This window comes from Suricata suricatta, chromosome X (genome assembly GCF_006229205.1).
Source record: "Suricata suricatta isolate VVHF042 chromosome X, meerkat_22Aug2017_6uvM2_HiC, whole genome shotgun sequence".
NCBI classification, from domain to species: domain Eukaryota; kingdom Metazoa; phylum Chordata; class Mammalia; order Carnivora; family Herpestidae; genus Suricata; species Suricata suricatta.
Window position 1 is genome coordinate 16,890,892 of NC_043717.1, and position 25,616 is coordinate 16,916,507.

Consider the following 25,616-nt stretch of genomic DNA (forward strand, 5'->3'; position numbering starts at 1 on the left):
GTACTTTAATGTCTAGCTTTTGAGGTGGGGGTGAGGGGTGCTAGATTTAAGAAAAAGTAAACAGTTCTTAATTATACCATACTATGAGACTTGCTATGCTCACTTCGAACAAAAATAATCTGGCCTTTCCCACATTACAGAAACGTCAGTGATTAAACAGGATCGATTGTCTGAGTGGTTATGATTGGGGGGTATTACAGTTAAATAATGCTAAGCCTTTAAGGTGAGGAGTGAACTCCAAATGGAATTCATGGCTAACAATGTCAATGAGGCAGTCTATTGTTTAAAGCAGTATTCATCACCTCCTTCGGAAGACAAATGATCTTTCCTGTTTGGATACTATATTACATGTTTTTGAAATTCATATATCACCTGATAAATTTTATATAATACTAACACAATAAAACGGCCCTGGGATTGGACATGTTGAACAACATTGCTTCTTCCACAAATGAACTTGCATAAATTACCTTATTTAAGAACACCTCGTGGGTCTTTTCCTTTTTGCTTTAGCTGTCCAGTTCCTCAGTTGCCGTAGGTAGCTCACTCCCAATATCTGACATCTAGATTTCTCTTAAAAAACAAACCAAAAAAAACCCCCAACTCTCATAGGGTCGCCTGAGTGGCTCAAGGAGCTTAAGCATCTGACTCTTGGCTCTGGTCATGATCTCACGGTCCGTGGGACTGAGCCCCGCATCTGGCTCTGTGCTCATAGTGCGGAGCCTGCTTGGGATTCTCCCTCTCCCTCTCTCTCAGCCCCTCCCCTGCTCACTATTTCTATCTCAAAGTAAATAAGTAAACTTAAAAAAACTCTTGGAGGTTAAATCTATTTGGGTAGGTGGGATGTGAAAGCATGTAAGTTGTAAGCTGCATGATAAGGGCTACAGTTTTGCCCTGAAAACTGAGCGAGAGGAGCCCTGCTCTGGGTCCTGGTTTCCAGAGGCCTTTCACGGAGGCTGTCCTCACAGCTGTGCCCCTCACCACGGCAGGGGCGGGGCGCTGTCTGCAGTGCCAAGGCCTTTGCCTGCGTCCCCTTCTGGAACATAGTTTGTATCCCTGAGACTTGGAATTTCCCCCCCAAACCACTCAGAGCCCACTGCCAGGGCCCACGGGGTCTCTTTCTCAGCTTTCATCCCGTCTTCCTGATGGAACACTCTGCCTGGGCTCTGGCGGGTGGGAAGGTGCTGCTGCTGCTGCTGGGGGTGTGAGCAGGGGAAGAGGGGTGGCCCGAGGGCCCTGGCGTGCCAACAGGTTTTTTCATTGAACTTCACAGAGTCTGAGAAGTCCGAATTGGAACCTGGCCTTCCAAGTGTATAAGTGGCATATTTACAAGTTAGGAACGAATGTACTTAATGGTTTGTAGCCTGAATTACAGCTTTAAATGGTGTATGGATGGACTTGCATTTGCACACTGATCTCAGATCCTGCAATGTAGGAATGAGCCTGGGGTACTGCGTAAAAAATGTTTAAAAATATGGACGTTGAGTACTCATAAGGCCACGCTTGGAAGAATAGTGGCAAATATATCGTGTCAAACAAGCTGTTTTTAGTGCCAAAAACTTTCAAATGCTTTATGAAACTGAAAATAGGGTCGCCTGAATGGCTCTGTTGGGTGAGCATCTGACTCTTGATTTCGGCTCAGGTCATGATTCCAGGGTGGCGGGATTGAGCCCTGCAGAGGTCTCTGTGATGAGCATGGAGCCTATTTAAGATTCTCTCTCTCTCTCTCTCTCTCTCTCTCTCTGTCTCTCTCTCTCACTCTGTCTCTCGCTTGCTCTCCGATGCTTGCATGCACCCAGGCTCTCTCTCTAAAGCAAACAAATAAATAAGAAACTGAAAACAATCAGTTGTAATTTCAAAATCTTATCTTAGTTCCCTTCTTCCATTTGTAGAAGATGCTCTATGTATTGGGCATCCATCCTATTTTTCCCCCCACTGAGTATTCAATTAGAAAGTTCTAGAGAAAAGGAATAGGTCTTCATTTGATAAAAACCAGCTTCAGTGCACTCAGAGAACACTTGACATTAAGGAGTACAATGGTGAGTTATTATAGCAGAGGAGACATGAACAAGAAATTATTTCCCTCTTGTCCTTGACGATGTCTAGTAACTTCAGAGAAAAAGTCCATTATTGCTGCTCCCTAGTCCTTTCTCTTCATCCCAGCTGCAAAATCACATTCTGGACCCAGCCTTTTCAGGCTAGCTTTTCAGTCATCTCTTTGACATTACAGGTGCATTCATCCTGCAGTGTTAAGTGCCTTCTCGGGAAGGTCCCAGGGGTGTAAAGATGTCCAGATCATGCGGAAGCCCTGAGGTGACTCAAAGACAGGAGGAAACAGACAGATGTATGTTCACACTTGGCTATTTTTACAGCCAATAGGAACACAATCAACTAGGATTAGAGGACGACCAGAATCTGGTGAAGAGCAAGAGAAAGAACCGGAGAAGAGGGGTCACTGTTGTGCTTTTAATTTTTGTTTTCTTAGGACTAACGAAGCTGAGCTGCTTTTCCAATGTTTATTGGTCACTTAGGTAACCTCTTTTTGAAGTGTCTCTTCAAAATCTTTGGTTCACTTTTTCTATTTGGATGATCTGTCTTTTCTTTAAAATAATTGTTTAAAATATTTATTTATTTTTGAGACAGAGAGAGACAGAGCATGAGCAGGGGAGAGGCAGAGAGAGAGGGAGACACAGAATCTGAAGCAGGATTCAGGCTCTGAGCTGTCAGCACAGAGCCCGACGCGGGGCTCAAACCTCGAGATCATGCCCCACGCAGAAGTCAGACACTTAACTGACTGAGCCACCCAGGTGCCCCTGATCTGTCTTTTCTTCTTGCTTTGAACACATTCTGTATATATTCCAGATATGAAGGACAGGCACCACTTTGACATACCTTCCAAGCAAAGAGAAAACCATCACAGTGCCTTTCGCAGAGTTAATCTGTGCATCTTGTGTTGGGGAAGAGTAGGAGTTGGTGTGACCTTAAGATCGTGGATGAGGAAGGGAGCCAGGCTGATGTTCTGCTGGTAAGCAACTGGCTGGCTGTGCTGATTCCTAAAATACTGGAATAATTCTGTGCGTCTTGGAAAGGAGTTGCTGTCCGGAGCCCTCAATGCCTTCCCCGTCTCTGCTTCCTCTCCTCTGTCCTCCCCTCTTCTCCCTTTCCCTTTTCTCTCCCTTCCTTACTTTTCCATCCCATTCTTCCTTCCTCCCTTCTCCTTCCGTCTTCCAGTCGATCTTCAGTGAGTATTTCCCATCACCATACACAGCCCTGAATAAGAATTAAAAACAAACACCAGGAAGCATCCACAGGTATATCTAGGTGTGACAAAACATATAAACTATTAAAACGCACAATAATAATGATGCCTAACATTTCTTCAGGCATCATTTTAAGAACGTCATGTTATAATAATGCTAGAAGATGAAGATTATTGTTACCCCTTTTGTCAGATGACAAAACCGAGAACCTGAGAGTCTAGGCAAATGCCTCAAGGTCACATAGAAGTGGGTAGCAGCGAGTGCGAGGAACCCAGCCCAAGAAGTTCAGTCATGGATGCCTGCGGTTAACCGCTGTCACCACTGTGCCGTGCTGCCCGGAGCACGGGGAGCCGCATCGACCTGAGTGGCACTGCTGACAGAGAGCACAGGGGACGGGACTATAGGTCTCCGTGTTCAGGTAGGAAAGCAGAAACCACTCTACCTATTTTAAAGAGGGTGTGTGTACATTTTTTAAAATGTTTGTTTATTTCCGAGAAAGAGACAGAGAGAGTGTGCGAGCGAGCAGGGGAGGGGCAGAGAGAGAGAGACACACACACAGAATCCACAGCAGGCTCCAACTTCTGAGCTGTCAGCAGAGCCCGACACAGGGCTTGAACTCACAAACTGGGAGATCATGACCTGAGCTGAAGTCAGATGTCAACTGACTGAGCCACCCAGGCGCCCCTTAAAGAGAGTGTATTTAATTCAGAGAATTAGTTCTAAAGGTATTGGAACCACTTGGCAGAAGGAGTAAAGATGGCGCTCGGAGTTCTGTAACTTCAGAGAGCTGCCATTGCTACCCAAGGACCCAAGTCCACAGAAACACTTCGCCCCGAGTCTGCTGCTGATGGCACTTCAGGAGCCGCAGTCTTGCCAAAGCTGCTGGAGTCCGTGGGCAGCAGCGGCCACACGCCTCTGCCAGTGTGGCCTCTGTCCCCACTGTTGCAGGAGCGCACTGCTGACTGCTGGGGCCACCGGCGGAAGAGGAGCAGCAAGCAAAACCCGGATCCGACTTTCACCTGCCTCCTGCCCGGGAAGGCCTTCCACTGACGGAATCCAAAGCTCAGATGGCAAGGGAGCCAAAGTGTATCCTACATGCTCAGTATTGCCCAAGGAGATGGGGGTAGAGGGAAGGAAAAAAAGCTTATTTCGTTGAATCCAAGATGGAATTGATTATAAGATGTACTACCATACTACGTACCAGTAAGAGAGAAAACTGCTGTCTAAATATGAGGTACACTCTACTTTTAGAGATATTAAAGCTTGAAAAAAAAGTCCCTCTTAAAACTGATGCAGTGCAGTCCACACCTGCCCTCTGCTTGCCTGTGTCTCATGGGGTGGATCCCTGTAGAGATCATGGTCATACAGTCCAAGTGATAGGACAGGTCACCCATGACCTTGATAAGAAGAGGGGTTTAGGATGCTTTCCAAAGGATTCGAAACTGAGTCTTAAAAGACGAATCTGAGTTTCTAAGGAAGTGTCTTTCCAGGCAAAAGAATCTTTTTTTAAGCGCACAGAGGCTGGATGAAGTTTGATGTGCCTGGGAACTTGAAGAGGTTAAGAATGACTGGCGTGTGGGGTGTAAATGGAAGGGCCAGCCGAAAGGAGCCTGGAGGATTGCGAGGGTGCAGTCATGCAGGACCGCCATGTGACGCGTTTGGACGTTTTCCCACAGGCTGACCGGCTACTGAAGGGCTTTAAAGCACCATCGTAAGTCCATTTGAAGTTTGACTCAGGATTGCAATTTGGTAGGCTCCTGCCGGTGTGGCTGCAGCTGTTGTAGCTGTTGCTAACTGTTGAAATACCTCCTTACTTGGCAGTGCCTGGCCGCAGCTCCAGGCGCTCCAGCAGCCTCATCTACCCCCTGCCCCCGCCCCAACCCGGGACCCTGCTGACCCAGCAGCTAAGAAGCTGTGCCTCCTGGAGCATTGAGCTAAGCTACTCCGTGGCACTGTTGCCTCGACATCCATTTTTTTCGGCCAAGCAGCCTGTGGGGACCTTGAATTGACCGTCACGGCTCAGGCACGCGCATGGCCTGGATTTGTGCCCGCGGAGGCACAAGCACGTGGAAGTTCCTGAGAGGATGTCCCCAGCAGCCCTTAGGATCAAGGAACCGTCTCCCTGGCCTCTCGGGGTGCCCCTCGGATGAGAACTCCACGAGGCTCCCCACAACCCTGCCCTTTTTAGTTTGAAGCGACCGATTTGGCCTCAGCCTGAGAACCCCAAAGCACTCCATCCGCAGGGCCTAATGAAGGCATGTGCCCAGGTCCCGCCTCGTTCTCCGTGTGCTCGGCTGTGACCTGCCCATGTTGTGCATTGGGGCATGCTGGGCACGTCCTCCGGGACCTGCAAGTAAGACACTTCTCTCTCCATTTCTCCTACAGTCTTCTGTTGAACCATGGCTCAAGATCTGGCACCCTGTGTTCTCCTTAACAAATGTTATTTTAACAAAGTCAGAATAGCCTGGCTCTTTAATTATTTAAACATTGTTAAATATTTTGAATGTCATCCCTGGGTTCACTCCATAAATTTAATCTTTAGTTTTGTTAGTTCTTCAGTTTGCTTTACTGAAAGATTCAATGTTTCTCTAAGCTGGGGGTTCTCAAAATGTGGTCCTAAGACTGACAGCATTAGCGTCACCTGGGAGCTTGTTAGAACGACACATTTCAGGGGCGCCTGGGTGGCTCAGTCGGTTAACTGTCCGACTCTTGATTTCAGCTTGGGTCATGATCTCATGGTTTGTGAGTTTAAGCCCCACATTGGGCTCTGCACTGGCAGCGTGGAGCCTGCTTGGGCGTGAGCCTCTCTCCCTCTTTCTCTCTGCCCCTCCCCTCCTTTCAAAATAAATAAACGTAAAAAAAAAAAAGGAGAAATACGTATTTCAGACCATCTGAGAGCTACTGAGCCACACACTCGAGGGATAGAGCCTAGTCATCTGTGTTTAAACCAGCCTTCTAGGAGATTCTTGCCTTCATTAAACATCTGAGTAAGCCATCCTTGAACAGTTGGTTGTAATTAATCAAAGGCATACAAACTTCTGTATCCTAGTCGTCTAACCAAGGGGTTGGGTGGATCTGATCACTTTGAGAATGTGGCACGTAAACACTAGTTGGATGAACAGTTATTACATTTCAGTAGAATGCTATGCAGTAGAATGTTTGGGGAAAAGTCAGAAGGGTTTTTGGAGCTGTGTTACCCATGTTTTTAACTTTCTATGTTTTACGATTCTTTGACATCTCTGGGCCTTGTGGATGCAGGGAGGGCCTCCCAGGGTTAGCTAATTCCTAGAGAGAGCAAAATGACTTGCCTGGTAGCATGCCTTTGAAATGCAGACCAACTGGGGCACCTGGGTGGCTCAGTCATGTGACGATCAGACTTTTGGTTTCTGCTGAGGTCATTCTGTTGCAGGGTTCGAGACCCTCATCAGGCTCCACGTTGGCAGTGAGGAGACTGTTTGGGATTCTCTCTCTCTCCTCTCTCTGGCCCTCGCCCATTTAAGAAAAAAAAGAGGAAAAAAATAGAAATGCAAACCAACCATTTCTGCATCCATCCCCTCACCTGCCTCCTTTTCTCGGGCTCCTGCAGTCCAGGACTCCCGGAACCTAAATCGCCTCAGGGCCAGGTGCTGGCCACGTAGACCCCACCTGCTGATGTTATTCAAAGTCTCCCTTCCTACGCCTGCCTCAGCTGCTTTTCCTGTCTGCCTATTTCTTTTCTTGAAAACCACAAAAAAAGGCTGTTGCGCATACTCTCCCCTTGCTCCTTCTGCCGCCTGACCGACCCTGGTGCTTTCCCGCGTGGCCCAGTGTGACATGGCATGCGCCTTCCTCTGGAAAACTGTGAGTAATAAACCTTTCTTTCAAAGCCTTTCTCTGTGTCTAGCATCTTACTATACCTGTTTAAAACAAATCCGGGGTACATTTCCAAGAAGGAGTTTGACAGGTTTGAGTTCCCACTGGGCCCTGACATTTCCCCACCATGCGGCCTTGGGAATACTGTCTCCCCTCTGACAGCTTCCCTGTCCTTAACTGTGAAACGCAGAAGATTCCTATACCATAGGACTGCTGTAAGGACTGGGGATAATATACATGAAGTGAGTGTGCCCTGAAGAAGCGGTATGGCCAAGGATGTGAGAAAATGAAGAAATAAAATCCCCCCAGGGGCACCTGGGTGGCTCAGTCGGTTAAGCATCTGACTTCGGCTCAGGTCATGATCTCACAGTTTGTGGCTTCGAGCCCCGTATCAGGCTCTGTGCTGACAGCAGAGAGCCTGGAGCCTGCTTTGGATTCTGTGTCTCCCTCTCTCTCTGCCTCTCCCCCACTCATGCTCTGTCTCTCTGTCTCTCAAAAATGAATAAATGTTAAAAAAAAAGTTTTATAAAAAAAGAGAAAAAGAATTGAACAGTACAATATATAGATAGAAAGTCAAATTTATATATCTGTCCTAGTGTTCATTTATGAGCATCAGCAAATCAGGAAATATTTTGTGCATTGCTATTCTTATTGCCCAGCTTGAAAAAGGTTTTCTCCATATTTAATGATGGCTGCTGTTCCTGTTAAGGAAATAAGAGCTGATAATTAGTCTTTTCAACAAGAGAATTAGAGGAGGCATAGTTTATCGCTTTTCCTAGGTCTCCGGAGTCATTTTGACATGCTACATCTACCTTCACTAATTACTTGAGGTAGAAAGGCAAATTTATCAAGTAACAGGGCAGAGAGAAAAGAGGTTGGAATTTGAAACCTGTCAAGCCTTAAGACAAATATCTACTGTGTGACCTTGGGCAAATCACTTAACAGCTCCGAACTTCAGTTTCCTCATCTGTAAAAGGAGACAGAACACCTAGCTAAGAAAGATGTTGAAAAAGATCAGATACAATGTAAGTAATGAGTCTCATTAGTGGAAGGCCTGGGACTTGAACCCTCCCTAATCCGAAGGACCTGCCAACAAGTAACAGAGTTCCGCCACAGCTCTCAGCTCTTGAGTTTTCAGCATTTAGGTATTCTTTCTTTCTCTTTCTTTCTCTTTCTTTTCCTCCCCTCCCCTCCCCTCCCCTCTCCTCTCCTCTCCTCTCCTCCGTCTTTCCCTCCTCCTTCCAGGGGATGGATGAATACATTTTTCAGGTTTTGAATCATTTCCTTCTTTCTCACTGAAATTGTAGCTCACATGGGATTTTACTGCCTGAAACACAAGACCCTGCATGGCCAAGTAACGAGCAGATGTCATCCCGGCCACTGAGGCTGCGCACAGGTTGTAGGATTCACTTACTTCTGGATGAATGATCTTACCTGTGTGTCCTACAGGGAGAGATGTAAATGCCCAGCCAAGTCTCATGTCGGGCTGGAGTTTGGCCTGTCTGGAAGCCTTTCTTTTTTTCCTCTAAAGCTGTCCATTCCTGCAGGGCACCTCGAAGTCTTCCCAACAAATCTGTCATTCAGGGATTTCTTTCTCTGGACACTTGCTGGCCTTTAGTGTTCTGTAACTAAGTTGTCAAGAGTTTTGTATATTTTTGTGACTGAGCCCAGTTTGCCAGTCTGGAATCTCCAGCATGGCTTCTTTGTCTTCCCTCACAGGGCCTTGTACGGGGCCAGCCACCTGAGAAATGCTCAAGAAATTTCTACTGATTCCATCGACCGATTCTAGTTAAAGCTCAAGGTAGTCCTGGATGTTCTTTTTAAAATTTGTTTTTTATATTCGTATGTTAATTTATTTATTTTAGAGAGAGAACTTGTGTGAGCAGGGGAGAAGGGTAGCGGGAGAGAGAGAGAGAATCTTGAGCAGGCTCTGTGCTCAGCACAGGGCTGGAACCCATGACCCTGGGATCATGACCTGAGCCCAAATCAGAAGTCAGACATTCAACTGACTGAGCCACCCAGGTGCCCCAATCCTGAAGGTTTTTAATTGAAACCATTGAGTGGGTGCACACCAGATTATTTTTTTTTATAGTTTGTTGTCAAGTTGGTTTCCATATAACACCCAGTGCTCATCCCCACAAGTGCCCTCCTCCATGCCCATCACCCCCTTCCCCACCCCCCCACCCCCTCAGGCCTCAGTTTGTTCTCAGTATTCAAAGTCTCTCATGGTTTGCCTCCCTCCCTCTCCCCAAACTGTCTTTCCCCCTTCCCCTCCCTATGGCCCTCTGTTAGGTTTCTCCTGTTCTCCTGTTAGACCTATGAATGCAAACATATGGTTTCTGTCCTTCTCTGCCTGACTTATTTCGCTTAGCAGGACACCCTCAAGGTCCATCCACTTTCCTACAAATGGCCATATGTCATTCTTTCTCATTGCCATGTAGTACTCCAGTGTGTATATATACCACATCTTCTTGATCCACTCATCAGGTGATGGACTAAAGGCTCTTTCCATGATTTGGCTATTGTTGACAGTGCTGCTATGAACATTGGGGTACATGTGCCCCTATGCATCAGCCCTTCTGTATCCCTTGGGTAAATCCCTAGCAGTGCTATTGCTGGGTCATAGGGGAGTTCTATCAATAGTTTTTTGAGGAACCTCCACCCTGTTTTCCAGAGCGGCTGCACCAGTTTACTTTGCAAACAACAATGTAGGAGGGTGGGTGCACACCAGATTATTAGGCAGACATCCCTGCAGAGTGACTTTTCAGTTAGCTAATTTTCACGGCTCTTGAGAAATTAGAAAACTTTTTTGACATCCTGCTTTTTTATTCAGAATGACACTTCACCCCAAAACACACTAAGTAATGTGCCATAGTTTTCATTCAGTTTCAGACAACACACATTGACCAATTTCCCTAACACGACAGCTTGTATTCAGAGAACATCAAGTGGAACAGTTTTGAGAAGCCAGTCAAGTGTGAGTGAAGTACTCCTTTGTGTGTGTGTGCCGTGTAGGTGCAGTGAAGAGGCCCGATCTTGTATCTCACTTTAGTCCAGGGTGTCTGTAAAGGGCCATATCTGTGTTGCAGAATTACTCAGTTCTGACCTTGTAGCATGAAAGCCATTGTAGACAGTATGTAAACGGATGGGGATGACTTTTTTCAATAAAGCTTTATTTACAAAAATAGGCAGTGGGCCAGATTTGGCCCATGTGCCCTAGTTTGTAAATCTTTGCTTTTGTCTCTTAGAAGACAAAAAAAAAGACAAAAAAGGGTTTGCCCTAGTTTTTTTTTTCTGAGCTATAACTTTTCTCTTTTTACTTAAGATTTTTTAAAAGTAATTTCTACATCCAGTGCGGGGCTTGAACCCACAACCCTGAGATCAAGAGTCACATGCTCCACTGACTGAGCCAGCCAGGTACACCTTCTGTGCTACAAATGTATTTTTCAATGCAGTTTGAGTGAAGGATAATCAACATCTCCCAAAAGGTTGAAAAATTAATGCAGAAAATGGCACAGAACGAAGACTGCACCTTCTCATGAATGATTCACTGGCCTCATTTCTCCTGCCAAGCCTCACCGCCTCTCAAGTCTTCCTTAGTCCTTTGGTGAGTAAAATAAAACTTCATTCTTGCATTATAGGAACAAACTATTTATTTTCAATACCTCAAAAAGTTATTACTTTTATAGACTTGTTTTCATCATTGAATTAATACATTTTCTTTTTGCATTTGCATATCTTAGTTTGGGATGGAATGCATCATAGTTTTCCTATTACAATTAACGGAAGTATTTTTTGGTTTAGTGGCTTTTCACTTTGCAATTAAAAGTTCAGGAGTGATTTTGTGTGGTTAGGTGATGGATGGGCGTAGACCAGGGTAAGTCTCCATTGCCCTCACCGCTGGGGAAATCACCAGCCGGCCACCAGCAGCCACTGCTGCATGTGAGTCTGGACCTGGAAAGTGTGAGGAGACTTAAAGAACAAAGGAAAGCAGGAAGAAGTGGATCCTGGTGTCACGATTGTATGTCCTCTCCCGCATGCACAGGGACCTCTGTCAAGCAGACCGTGTATGGCAGTGATTCTCTCTCGCCACCTTTCCTTTTCCTGAGTTTGCTATGCTGCTTGAGGCTGGTCCTTGGGTCTCAGTGTTCTCATTTGCAAACCAAAGATAAAACATACCTTTGCTGTCAAGCCCGGAAGTTTACCATGAGGTTAAAATGGGATATGAAAGTGCTACACCTATGTGACATATATCATTTGATGTCACATTAGGAGCCTGAAAGACCCCCAGACACTAGCATCTGAGTTTTCTGAAGCTGCTTTTTAACAGAGAGTGCCTGGAGCTAACTTGCCTGATTTTCATTGTTCTTATTTCTCCCTCCACTGGTACAGGCCATGAACTGTAGGTGCTGGGTCTATAGCATTGAACTTGATGGACATGATTCCTGACTTCATGGAGCTCACAGTCTAAGAAATACTATGGAGTCATGTCCAAAAACTCTTCTGAGAATCCCATCCTAGGAGCCAAAGATCTGCTAAGATGTGTTATGGTGTAATAGCAATAGAATAACATCAGCAGCTAATGAGCACATAATATCTACAATGTACTGTGATGTCATAATTTGGACAAAGGTGGATGCTTTTCTGGCTTTGGGGCAACATGAAAAGTAAGGAAGGATGTGTTTTGGAATAAACCTTCCTCCCATGCTAAGGATGTAAGGCCTGACCAAGACCAGCCGGATAGGAGGATGAACATGTGGCCACGTTATACTGGGCTCATCATTGCTAGCTCTGGTGTGACGCAGAAAGCCACGGGCACAGGTTTTGCATGAGACCTGTGCTCTACTGGTTTTCAGACTAGTCCTCCACGCCCACCCCCACTGTCCTATGACCTACAGCAAAACAAAAGTAGGTAAGCAGTAATTGTGTTGAGAATTAATGATATTTATACCATTGGATAATAAAATCGATACCATTTCAATAAAATTAGGATCTCAGTTGCCCTTTCCCATGAAGAAAGCAGATTGTCATAATTTAAATTGTTAGCACAATTAAAGAAATCAAAGACCCAGTCATTAACTCTGTCTTTCTAGAGAAACGAATTCCCTTTGATTTTACCCTGCAGAATCTGCTGAAATGGGCATTTTATGTAAACACAAAGCTGCTAACCAATGGCTCCCTCCGTGGGCCTGGAGTACAAACTACCTGGGGGGACTTTCCATCACAACCTGCAGGGAAGAAAAAGTCTTTTACCATCTCTTCTGTGGTTTCTAATAAACTGAATTCCAGCACTTGCCCGTCTTCTGTACAATTCTTAGCAGCACAGAGAGGAAATGCTTTTTCCTTTTCCTTAAAAAAAAGTTCCAGTCCAAACCATCAGCCTCTGTAGGTTGTCTTAATTGCTACTTTGCACTGCACTGGACTGTGACTCTGATTTTTAGCACATGTCGTCATACACAAAGTTCCTAAAATAAAATGCTCCAGGATATCCCAGGAACTCTTAGAGGGCTTTAAAAAGGGGCTTGCACACAGAAACAATATCTTTGATGGAGACAGTTCAAGCGAGCAGAATGATTATTGCAAAAGAATTACGTGATACATTGAGACCTTAAAGTGGGTCCGGAGAATCCTTGCCACCTAACTTATCATGGTTCGGGAGAGTTTGATGAGAATCCAGTTTTGATAAAGACAATTACTTTTCCCTCCCTGAGTGACTATACATTTAAATAGCTAAAACATCTGTTCAGCAACATAGTAAAACATGTACACTCAGACCGCCTGAGAGAAGAGCCTGCCAAACAATTGGTTGAGAGGGACTTCGCTGGGGGGAGAGCACCAAGATAAAACAACCACTGCTTGTTTTGTCTGGTCAGGGGAAAAGCCAAGGCAACCAATATTTTGGGTTTCTTTTATTTCATTTGTGAAGAAATATTTGAGAAAGGGTGGCGAGGGAAGATTTCCTGATGGGATTTTTTAAAGCTGTCTATTAGTAGAAGAGCAAGAGAACCTTGGATGTCAACGCCTCAGAGACTCTTGAGACAAGCCACCAAACCACAAAAAGTGACTTTCTCTTTGCGTGGCCTCTGCGTCCCTCCTGATGGAGGCAGAAATGGGGAGCAGCACGGAGCCTGGAAAAACAGCCAACAGAGCAACTCGAATCGCCCTGGTTGCGTTCATTGGTGGCACCCTGGTGCTGGGCACGATCCTCTTTCTAGGTAAGTGGGGTGGCCAGGCCAGGGAACAGGGCAAGTGCAGTTAGGTTTCCTTGTGCTTTATTCTAACAAACCTCTCAGGATGCAGGCGGGGGGGGGGCGGGGGGGGCGGGGGTGCGGAATGCTTGCACGCGTTAGTAGGTGGTGTGTCCATAGCTTCTATTAAATATACAAATGGGAAAGGAGCCTTTTCTTTAGGATGTGGAATGAATAAATACACCCAAGCACGGGACGTATAGTCCATAATGTGAAGTAGGTATAAAGTGGCTTCCAGTGGCTGGAAGATTTGTTGTACTGGGTGAACATTTTTATGCATTACGTTTTACATTTAGCAAAATGAGTGTTTGTGATTTCATAGTCTCATACTTCCATTTATTTTGTGAGGAAAGACATTATACTGTGATCAAAAGCACGCTGAGATTTTTTGCCCATTTGATTATTGTTAATATTTGCCCGAATGAATCATGAAATTTAACTTAAAAAAATACAAAGTAGTCTTTAAACATGCACCTTAATGATATTTTTCAGTGCCTTTCTAATCCAGTGACTCTGGTGGGATGAAATGTTAACTATGCCCTTCTAGTAGATTTAAAAATTAATATGAAGGAAAACAGAGGTTTTCCTACCAGCATTTGAAAGGTATTGGGATTCAATTATTTTAATGACTCTTGGTGAGAATGATGGATCCAGAGAGCGTATGTGATGAAAAGCATTTTCCTATGAATGAGAATGGAACGTCTTGGAAAGGGGACACGGATGTTATAAAATTGTACGCATTTTGAACCCTTGGTTATTCGCCTTCGTGTTTTCCTCATATAGCCCATACTATTTCATTGGCTTGAAAGGTATATAGGAACAAGCCTTATAGTTAGGAGAGTTTAGGCGCAGTCTGAAATACAGCAAGCCTGGAAACAGTCTTTGGCGTGTACAGGTTGCAGGAGGCCATGTTTGTTTTGGCAAGGGAAATGAGTGATTAAAGTTTAAAAGAGTTAGGGTTGTGTGGTTGAAAACTCTGCTAAAACCAGCCAACCGTCTTTCCATGTTTTCTGTGGCTGAAGATTTAGGAAATGAGATAGGTTTAGTGCTTTCTGGTACAGCTAACGTCCTACTCCTGCAACTGAATTTGTGGCTCTCCAACACTTCTCTGAGATTTCTCGGTGCTTGGGGTTTAGACATGTGTCCTGCCCTGAAATTCAAACAAAAGGAAAAATGATACAGGCATGCCAAGGGACTACATAGTATGTGGGAAGTGAGTACAAAGTTAGACTATTTGTGTTTTGGGAACACTCCTACACTCAAAAATCCCAATGATGATTGTTTACTGAAAAATATGTACTCTTTTTAACAATGTGACTGTGGCTTGAAGCATTTTGAAATTCCACCATTATGATTACATTCTGAGGCTGTTACATATTAGTTGGAATATTCTCAGTGGCAGCAAATCTTTGTTCTTTGAGAGGAGACGATTCTTTGGAAACAGCTCTAAAGGTTTTAGAGCACAGTAAAATTCATGAAGCCAGGATGCTATTATGGGTAAGGAGGCCTGCATAAAGCAGAAAAAAAATAACTTTGCAGTGTGCCCAGTAACCTGGCTCTTCCTGCGGGTTTCTAACAGCAGCTGGACTGATGTTAGAGAATAAAGGTGTGGCCTCTACACCCTCACTCCTCAGTGCAGTCGGACCGGCAGCATCAGCACCACTTGGGAGCCTGAGCTTCACTCCAAGACCTACTAATTCAGAATCTGCATTTTCATAAGATCCCCAGGTGATTCATTTGCAAATTAAAGTTTGAGAAGCATTGCTTTAGCTAACCATGTCGATTTGCATGTATACATTTAGGGATATTGCTTTAAGATAAATGCACATTCTTTAGTAGCTTTTTGTCAAAGGTGTCTGCACTGTTTCAGACTTCCTTCCGTCAGACACTTCTTCACTGCCGAGTCCCCCAGGCTCTGCCAGCCACCTCCACCCTGCACCTAGTCAAGTCCTCATCTGAAAATCTCTAGGGACCTGCAAGGCAGTGCTCTGTGTGACAGTATTCTGGTTAAGTCCTCTTCTCCTCAAGGCTCTTGCTGGTTGATATTTTTCTGTCTGTTCAAATTCAGGCACATGCCTGCAATTTATAGCATCCCTCTTTATATTTTAGGTTCTGGGCTAATCTCTTTCCTAAATCTTAGTCCTTCCACAGTAAGAGCAACTGCCACTGGCCCTGGGGTGGTCTCCGAGAAACTACAGAACTAGAATTTAAAACGACAGGTATAGGGGCGTCTGAGTGGCTCAGTCGGTTCGGCATCCGACTTCAGCTCATGTCATGATCTCACGGTTCGTGGGTCCGAGCCCCTCCAGCACAGAGCCTGGAGCCTGCTTCAGATTCTGTCTCCCTCTCTCTCTCTGTTCCTCCCTGACTCATGCTGCCTCTCTCTCTCTCAAAAATAAATAAAAACATTAAAAAAATTAAAGAGAATAAATAAATAAAACGACAGGTATAAACATATGCCAATAATCAGTTTATTTTAAAGTGTCTTTTCTCTTCCTCCTTCCTCACCTCTTCCTCCCCACAGTCTCTTTCTCACATGTAATGGTGGGCAAACTTTTTCTGGAAAAGGCCAGATAATGAATGTTTTTAGCTTCCTGAGCCATACATGCTCTGTTGCTGCTACTCGACCCTGTTGTGGCAACAAAGCAACGGCAGACAAATATGTACACAAATAGGCATGACTGTATTCTAATACAATTTGATTTCTGAACATTGAAATTTCAATTTCAGATCATTTAATGAAATATTCTTCTTGTGATTTTTTTTCCCAAGCGTTAAAACACGTAAAAATCATTTTTAGGTCACAGACTGTATAGAAAGTGGCAGGAGACTGGACTTGGCCCACGGGCCATACTTTGCTGGCCTTACTTTACTGAGCCCCCACTTTATGGTCCTTCTCATGCTGCATTATGAGGTCATTTCCACTGGTTATAGAAGAATCTAAAATGGGAAACCAAACTGTTAAGTTTTTTTTTAAGACACCTAACCAGTAAAAAGTAACATTTTCATTTTTTTATATTAAAAATGTTTTCTTGTTGTCCTGATGTCATTCACCCACACCTTCACATTATCTGGGCTTGTTGATCCTTATTTATTTGCAGGATTTCAACCCTGCATGGATATAATGCTTCTCCTCAAGGGGTGAGGTCTGTCTGCATCTCAATTAATTTAATTTAAACCTCCCTTTTACTCATACTCAGATTAAGATAGCTAGTTCTGCTTCCTTAGAGGGTTTGGGTCAAAAATTCTTTTCCATGAAAGCAGTAACTCTTTAAATACATCATTTCATTAGCTTAAAAAAAATAAGGCTAGCATCAAGGTGGTACTGTCCATAATCATAACAATATTACTTATAATAAAGCTTATCTTCTCATTATAAAAAATTACACAGGTTATCAAAGAACATTGAGTAACATATAGAAGTAGACTCAGGGAAACTGTCCGCCATGGTTCCATCACACAGTCATAAGGAAATATTCCATACTAATGTTTATGCTGTACATTTATATTTTTATCTAACTTTTCTTTGCTCTTTAAAGAAATCAAAGCACACATTACACTAAGATACTTCTTAAAAATAGGCCTGAGATGTCCCATAGGCAGTTTTCTTGTGTCAGTAAGGTATCGCCAGTAAAAAGGCTGTTTGGAGGATGGCAGCAGAGAAAAGAACAAAGAAGAAGGAGGCCCCTCTTACAATGTGGGAGAATAAATAATACAAATCGTCACACTGACAAGAGAGGTACAGGTCTTCCATTTCTAGCAGAAATGTAGGTGCCTCCATGCTTTCTGACCCTGCTTCTCAGCAGACAATGCCCCAAAAGGCCTTGACTCCCCTTCACCCCCACCAGCCATCTCCCCAGGGCCACATCTCCAAATGATTCCTTATTTCTGCTCACGGAGTACAGCAATAATGAATCCCCCTTAACTTCCTTGGCTTCCAAGAATATTTTTGAAATCTAAACTCACATCTGCTAATGCCCAAGTGCTGCCTGGAGTTTACAAACAGGGCACCCTTCTGTACTTCTGCAGAAATCCATTTAGATAATATCGCCAGCCAGATGGGTGAAATTAAGCTATTGGTGAAAAGTTAAGTCCATCTCGTAGGGCTTTGGTTTTGTTTCGGTGGAAGGAGTTGGAAGCTTGGTCCCCAGGCTGCATCCGTCTGGTGGCGAGGCTGAGCTAGGGGCTGAATGACACACAGTGCACTCCCCGCTCCTTCACATCTCTATGGGTGCTTTACATAAAATCAGAACTCGAAATGCCATACATGCTGATGTTCTTCCACTCTGGATTTGCTCCCAATGATACAGTTTGTAAGTTTCATTTTTTCCCCATCTCTAAAATGATAATGTAGTTGTAAACAAAAAGACTGAAATTATGAGACTTAAGTCACAGATAATTGGAGATGGAAGAGACTTTAGAGATCACCTACCTAATCCAGTGGCTCTCAAACTTGAACATGCATCACAATGACCTGGGGGGCTTGCAAAAATGCAGATGGCTGGGCCCCACCCCTGATTCAGGTCACCTTGGGGCTTAGTAATTTGCCTTTCTAAAGAGCTGCCAGGGGCTGTGGATGCCTGGACACCCGCTTCCTTCGGGGAAGCACTGGCCTAACTGTACCCACTCATAGTCTAGGGAACCGAATTTCAGAGCAGCCAAGAGGCTCACCAAGGTAACTTCGCTTGTGACCCGTCTGGCCCTGAGATAATGAGCCAAGTGGATTTTTGAATTCTGTGTCAGCGCTGAGAAGGATGAACTGACATCACACGTCTAGCATATGTGCCTGACTGTGGGTTACCTGATGGTGGTCTGCTACACGCCAGTCATTTCTTTATTTTGGTCTGTTTTTTCAGTGAGTCAAGGTTTCTTAAGTCTCCAAGCTACACCGGAGTACTGCCTGAAGCCAGAATGCATCGAAGCTGGTAAGTCAGTTCTCCATCCTGTGTCAAGATATAATTATGGTACCTTGGGGAGAGGAAGAGAAAACAGGTGGTATTTTTAGTATTCTGTTTGCTTGAGGTTTACCAAGTACGAAATGCAATTTTGATGAAATTTTAAGTTTACTTTCAAGTCTCAGTGTGAAGTTGTGGAGCGTAGGTTTCCTGTTTTCTTTTTCTTTGTGTAAAAATAGCTGTGCGGTATTCCAGGTCATTATACAGAAATCGGGAAGGGTTTTAGAAGGCCGGATGGCCTTTCTTAAGACGTGAACAGAGAGACCATCAGCATTCCTATGGCCTCAGCTCCATATCCATCCCTATTTTTTTTTTTTTTTTACTGAATTCCCCTATTCCATCTGGGCTGCCACAAGACAGAAAGCGCAGGGATGGTTTTCCTTTCGCATCCTAGTGCAAACCAAAAGAACAACAGCCGATTGTTCAAGGTCTATCAGTGGATGCAGGATATCCGTCCTTATTTACCACAAGGTCTCTCTAAATCATTTGGTCAGTGGGTCTGACCTGTCTGCATCTGAGCAGGGGTCCTCTGGGACTCTGTGCTTCCACAGACACCTGAAATCACTTCAGGTCCTGGCAAGTCAAGCTTTTCTTGAGGTGACTGGGCCATGTATCAGAGGGTGTTCCATAGTGAGCATGAGGGTTTGAAAGTTGCCTAAGTTTTGCTCTAGCTAGTTAGTATATTCCCTCTCTAGGGAATAGGGAGAGGGTCTCGGTTTGTAGGACCCCCACCCCGTTCGTTAAGTGGCAGGAGCACTTATTTATTTTCCAGGGGGAAAGTCATAAGGAGGAATTAAGCACATAGCCCTTCCACTTCCTCTTGGTCTTAAGAGATTAATGAAATAATTTGCCAAATATTTATTGCAAGTCAGGCCCTGAGGGAGCAGTGAAGCTGAATGACCAGGAAGGGGAAGAAAGACCATCAGTAAACACAAGATGATTAACGTGCAAGAAAAATATCGACCGGGGTAATGTTATGCAGAAAATTAAAATATTACAGTAGAACACTGTGATAGCACATGACAGGATGGCTAGCCTGACAAGTCTGAGGAAATAATGCTGAAGTGACCCTGAGTGACGAGAAGGGACCTGCTGTGGGAAGAGTGGGGAAAGGGCTTTCCAGGCATGGGGAATAGCTGGGGCAAAGCTCCTGGAGCCGAAGAGCTTCCTGGGGAAAGAGCAGAGGGCAGGTGATGAGGGTCAGTGGGGAACCCAGGTGCCAGTGATTGTGGGCTTTTCCTACATGTGCTCAAAAGCCTCCAGAAGGTTTTGAGAAAGAGACATGATCTTACTGGCATTTGAAAAGATCTCAGCAGAAGAGACCATAGGGAGCAAGATGGAAGAAGGTCGTCAGGGAGGAGGTTATTTCAGTAAGCCAGATGAGAGGTGGTGCTGTCAGAAGGGCACAGCGTACAGGGTTTAGGAGCCGGAGGGCTGTGGAAGGATTTGATGTGGGTTGTGAGAAAAAGCAGAGAATCAAGGTGATGTTTAAAATTTTAGAGGTGCCATTTACTGAGCTGGAGAAGGCTCGGGTGAAAGAGGTTTTGAATTCGGGGGTCTAATACAAAGGTAACGGATTCGACAATTAGGTTATTTTTTGTCCCATTCTTAATCGATCAATATATATTTTTTTGACCAGGCATTGTGTTAAGAGACTTACAGGCGCCATGTCATAGCATCTTAAGAACCCGGTGATTGTCAGTGCTATCACCTGGCCCCAACTACGAGAAGGATATGGAGGCTCCTAGAAGCTAAATAACTTGCCCAGGGTCACCTCCTGAATCAGTAGGGCTGGCTTCAAGTTCATGTCAGTTTGTTCTCCATCATTGCTTTGGTGCCATGAGGCCATGCCACGTAACTCTTTGGCCTTGAGTCCTGTCTTGCCCTTTTTTCATGACGCTATAGACCTACTAGTGTCTGGTGACCAACCATTTCAGCTTTCTGATCTCATCCAGGGAACGGTGAGAATGATTTGGGAATTCCCATGCCCTTTACTGTTTCTGCATGAGCACCTGACCTAGAGTTTCCCAGTGAAGAAAAGATGACCTAACTTAGAGTGGGCCACCAGGTCGGGCTGTCAGAAGTCAGACTGTAGACCTCATGTCACCTTGCGTTTTTGCTGTGGTAGGGTCCTTGCAGATGTGTGAAAATGAAATTTTTGAACTAAAAACTTTTCATTTTGAGTTTAGGCCAACCTTTTTTATGGACAGCCAGTTAATATATGCGTTTTGTCTCTATTATACATCGTAATAAGGCAAGAGTAAGACTTAGAGAATGACATTTGATAATGTCACTTTCTGCCAGCGAGCGTGTTTTGCCTTGCTGTTCTGTTTTTAATTTTCACGTTGGCAAATGGCTTTCTAATATTGAAAAAAAATACTGATTTTTCTGTTTCTGTGACGAAAGGCTCACCAAGGATACATCCTCCTTTGTGTAACATGAGCTTCACTGTGCTTAGGGGCCTGCAATACAGCTGTTAAGTATACACTGAGTAAGTGAGGCCCGAGGAAGGTCTCAAATGAGCAGAGGGGGGAAGGTTTGGGGCCCAAGTGCGTGGGCAAGGGAGGGGCGCTGCGTGCGTGAGGGAGGGGGAGCCCGCGTGGCTGAGTCCGTGGTTGGGGGAGGGACTCTGTGTGCATAGGTGAGGGAGCCGCCTGGGTGCGTGCGTGCGGTAGGGAGAGCGCATGCGCACGTGGGAGGGCGCGTGCGCGGCGCATGCGTGGGGGGTGCGCGTGTGTACGTGGGCCGTGCATTCGTGGATGAGGGAAGAGGCTGCTTGCGTGGGTGCAGAGGAAGGGGTGCCACGTGTATGAGCGCCGCATGATGGAAGACAGAAGTGGTTGATCACCTTATGGACCTTTTCTGAACAGGTGCCATCCTCTTCTGAGATGTCTGCTCTTTTTAGTTCGCTTTTCCTCCTTTTCTGCCTATCCTCTTCTGCCAGTTCCACTTTCAAAATAAGAGGTGGAGGAAGATTACAAATGAAGGGCGTACTAATCATGGATGAGGGCAGACGGGCTGACTGGAGTTTGAAGCCTGATCTGGCCACTTAAAAACCACAAGGTCTTGAGCTAATTACGTAACCATCCTAAGCTCTTGTTCACCGTCTGTGAAATGGGAATGCTGGTTTTTACTTAGAATACTAGTTGTGAGTATAGAAGAAAATAATGGCGGTGGTTGTAGTAGTAATCCAGGTCCGCAATGCGCAATTCTTAACCCCAGACCCAGAGGACATTTTAACTGTCACTTGGCAAGACTTGGACCTGATCTCAGTTCTTAGGATGGCAAAACTAGATCTTAATTCACGTGAGGCTGTTTTGGATGTTGTTGATCCCACTTTAGAGAAATAGGCACATATTATAGAAATATTAATGTGCTTGCTTCAGGAGTGCCACTCCACACATTGCTGGAGGTGGTATATTATCTGTGGTATATGCACTGTATTAGTTTTGTAAAACCTGAAAATCTATAATCTCTGAAAAATATCTCCCCTCAAGAGGTTAAGTTGGGAATTGTAACAGCAAAAATTTACATGTATGGTTGCTAGCTTTAGCTACATACATACCTTCAGGATGCTCAGTTAAATTTGAATTGCAGATGACAACAACTGCTTTTTTTTTTTGTATCTGTCTCCTGCAATATTTGGTACATGCTTGAAGTATAAAAGCAGTCATTTATCTGAAATGCAAATTTCACTAGGCATTCTGTATTTTATCTGGCAATTGTATTTATTTGGCTGTATGCCTGACACCACTCTAAACATTTAATGTGTATTTACTCATTTAATTCTCATGAAGATCCTGTGGCAGTCATCCCTTTTTACAGGTGAGGAAAATGAGAGGTTAAGTAACCTGCCCAAGGTTACATAGACTTTTTTAAAATGTTTATTTTTTGAGAGGGAGACAGCACATGTGGGGGAGGGGTGGAGAGAGAGGGAGGAAGAATCTCAAGCAGGCTCGACATTTATCACAGACAGTGATGCAGGGCCTGATCCCACGAACTGTGAGGTTACAACCTGAGGGGAAATTAAGAGTCAGATGCTTAACCAACTGAGCCACCCAGGCATCCCATGTTACATAGCTTGTGCATGATGTTTCTGGCATTTAAACCCAGGTGGTCTGGCTCCAGATGATGCTATACTGAAAAGAGCTGTTGCTGGCACAGAGGAAATGCTCAGTATTAAGGATTTCATTATTAACACCACCTTCTCTCTTAAGCCCTGATTAAACTTGAAAACTCAGGCCGGTATATGGGGGTGTGGTGCTCCCACCTGGACGTAACCCTAGTAGGAGACCACTTAGCCGTTTGCCTTGTATGCAGTGACTGCAGAGAACACAGCCTGGCTTTTCACAGGTTTCTTTGATCATCCTGTTTCTTTAATTAGAACAAGACTGCTTGAGTTTTCTCCATGGAACTGAGCAGGGGGAAAGGAGTTTGGCATCTTGACCACTGTGGTCCCTTGCAGCTTGAAGTCTCAGTTGTCCTCCAGAGAGCGCAGCTCTATGCCCAGCTGTGAATTCTGAATGATGAATTGGGAGGTTGAAACTAGAGTTTTCCCACCCAACGGGCTGACTTCCAAATTCCGTGTGAGTGATGTATTCCCCCACTTTATGTCAGGGCTGAGGTCAAAGCTGATGCTGCAGTTTTTGTAGGTACCTGCATGAATTCTGAGGAGACGGGAGGGGATACATTTGAGATTGGGGGCAGATGGAGGTTTGGGAAGGTGTCCAGAAAGCAGGGTGCTTATGTGAATAAAAATGTGTGTCACTGTAAATACTGTGTGGCACTGAAACTTGTATAATCGATATCCCTGGGGTGTCACATAGCAGCTTATTCTGTGGCTGCACAGCCAGAATCATTATAAATGCAAACCGAAATACAGATCTTGTATATTCTAGCTTATTTGCATATTAATATTAATGACAAAGTAGTAGCAATAAGTAAAAATGTAATTGGAGACCACTGAATTCTGGAAAATGAAAATATTAAACCAGTTTCAAATTTATCAAACTTCTAAACCAGGTTTTTGCTTTAATTTTTTGGGGGAGGAGGGGTGAAGTGCTGGGGCTTTTGAAGTCCTGTAGAATCTAGGATATTAGCATATCATTCCTCTATTGAGGACAAAAAGCTGTTGAAAATTTTCATAGCAAGTCTATGCCAGAGAAATATCTAGCCTTATCCTGGAGGACACATGTGACCAAACTGATAATTAGCATACATAAATTTATGCAGATTATACTTTTTTTGGGCAATTTCTTCATATTTAGCTGAAAACTCATTGGGTTTTCATTACTTCAGATAAATATATTCTGCCGTTAATTAAAGTATGAAAATTACACAGAATGTCCTCTTTCTGATGTCATTGAAATACTGGTCACCTTTTTTTTTTTTTAATCTGTGCATATTTTTGTGTTAAGAGTGGTAGCCAGCAGTTGTATGACAGAAGAGAGTTTGAGTTCAGTATTAGGAATTGGGGAACCTTCTCACTTTTTAATGAAAGATTTTTTTAAAGCTCATGGATACATATTTAAGTATGCACACACTTCCTATCTATTAATTATGATTCATATGTAATTGTGTGTGGGCTTATGAAAGAGGAAGAAATGGTAAATCAGTCTATTGTGTCTTTCTCTTAACTTCCACAAATACTCAGTTCTGCCATGAGACTTGGGCAAGGGGCCCCTCATTTAGAATGCCCCACTTTGCCTTCCTCTGGCCATGTGCCTCCCCTAATCCAGGGGCCAAGTCAGCAATTATATCCTTTTATAACCCAGGATTCCCTGCTAAATGGACCTGAGCCTCCCTGCAGGGCCTGTGGGGATCTCTTCCAGGGGTTCATTCCTCTGAGAACTACATAGTATGTCCAGGGGCTCAAGAATGCATACCTGGCTTTCCAGGTCTTTATGAAGGTATATCGTAAATATATCTGTTAGATATTTAGATATGACCTGTGGGCCTCTGTGTTACTTAGCCTTCACTGTGGAATAAACTACCCCCAAACCATAGAGGCCTGAATCTTGAGTGATTTAATATTTCTTGTGATTCTGTGGGTTCATTGGGGGTTTCTTTGCTGCTATTGCCTAGGCTTGTTCGTACAGCTGCATTCAGCTGGAGGGTCTTCTGGCCTGGAGGGTTCATGATGGCTTCAGTCTGTTGATTTGGTTAGTTTCTGTGTGGCCTCACCTCCTCCAGGAGGCTTATTTCAAAGGGCTGCCTTAGGGCTCCATTCAAAGGGAATTAACATGGAAGGTACGAGACCCTTTTAAGGCCTAGCTTTGAAACTCAAGAACAGTTACTCTGCTATATACTGGTGGTCACAGTAAGTCACCAGGCCAACCTAGATTCCTGACGGGAAATAGATCGCATCACTTGATGGGATGAGTCACAAAATCACCTTGCAAAAAGATGAGAGGGATGGAAGGAAATGTTACACACAAGTTTGCAGACAATATACAGTAGACTCCATTTGTATTCCTGTCCCTTGCCCCACAGATGTTAGGGGCAGTGCTGCAAAAATACATACCACCAAGCTTTTACCCACTCAATCTGATGACAGTAATTGCATATCATGAAGTTGATTTGGGAAGACATTGAGAGGAAAAATAAAAGCCAAGGCTTGGAAACTGGTTCATGTGAAATTGTTGCTTAATTTGGAAGAGAATAGTACATAGTGTTCAGTGCTTGTCATTAATCCTATGATTTTCTTTTTAAATAGCTGCTGCCATCTTGAGCAAGGTAAATCTCTCTGTGGACCCTTGTGATAATTTCTTCCGGTTTGCTTGTGATGGCTGGATAAAGAATAATCCAATTCCTGAAGATATGCCAAGCTATGGAGTTTACCCTTGGCTGAGACATAACGTTGACCTCAAGTTGAAGGGTAAGTTTCTACTGGGGTTTGGTGATGTGCTTTATAGAGAGCAGTACTTGACAAGAAAAATACAGTTTTGGATTTGAAGCATGCCTGCTTACTTTTTAAGTAAATTCATTTCCAAGGTTTTTGAAAACAGAATATTGAAAAGAAAATTCTGGGATTTCATTCTCCCAGACCTCAAACAGAAGCCTTAATATAGGCTTCATTATATTTGCATTTGGTAATAGTAAGTTCTGCCAAAGGGTAAATAGCATTTCATTGAGATTAGGAGCAAAGGAATGGTTAATGAAAGTTATTTTATATCAGTATGCTTATTTGTCTGTTGTGTTCAGAGCAGACTTCATCAATTGCTCATTTGCTCCTGGATTTTCATTGCTACAGAGCGTACTTAACACCTCATCGTCTTTTGAGAACTCTGGATGAGTTTGCC

At 44.2% G+C, this 25,616-nt stretch overlaps 1 protein-coding gene, 1 long non-coding RNA gene and 1 other non-coding gene across 3 annotated transcripts in view; 1 reads left to right on the forward strand and 2 right to left on the reverse strand.

Moving 5' to 3' along the window:
* Positions 1 to 13,209: 13,209 nt before the first annotated feature.
* PHEX (phosphate regulating endopeptidase homolog X-linked) overlaps positions 13,210 to 25,616 on the forward strand; it is a 225,339-nt gene continuing 212,932 nt past the window's right edge. The window contains exons 1-3 of the mRNA XM_029930947.1: positions 13,210 to 13,327; positions 18,217 to 18,285; positions 25,031 to 25,192. Coding sequence (XP_029786807.1) covers positions 13,210 to 13,327; positions 18,217 to 18,285; positions 25,031 to 25,192 — 349 coding nt within the window. The remainder of the gene's footprint in view (positions 13,328 to 18,216; positions 18,286 to 25,030; positions 25,193 to 25,616) is intronic.
* Positions 15,818 to 17,734, reverse strand: LOC115284239. Its single transcript, XR_003905144.1, has 2 exons — positions 17,327 to 17,734; positions 15,818 to 15,919 (listed from the first exon to the last, which is right to left on the reverse strand). It is a non-coding gene; the product is annotated as an uncharacterized LOC115284239 (long non-coding RNA).
* On the reverse strand, positions 18,636 to 18,761 carry LOC115284509. Its single transcript, XR_003905255.1, has one exon. It is a non-coding gene; the product is annotated as a small nucleolar RNA SNORA31 (small nucleolar RNA).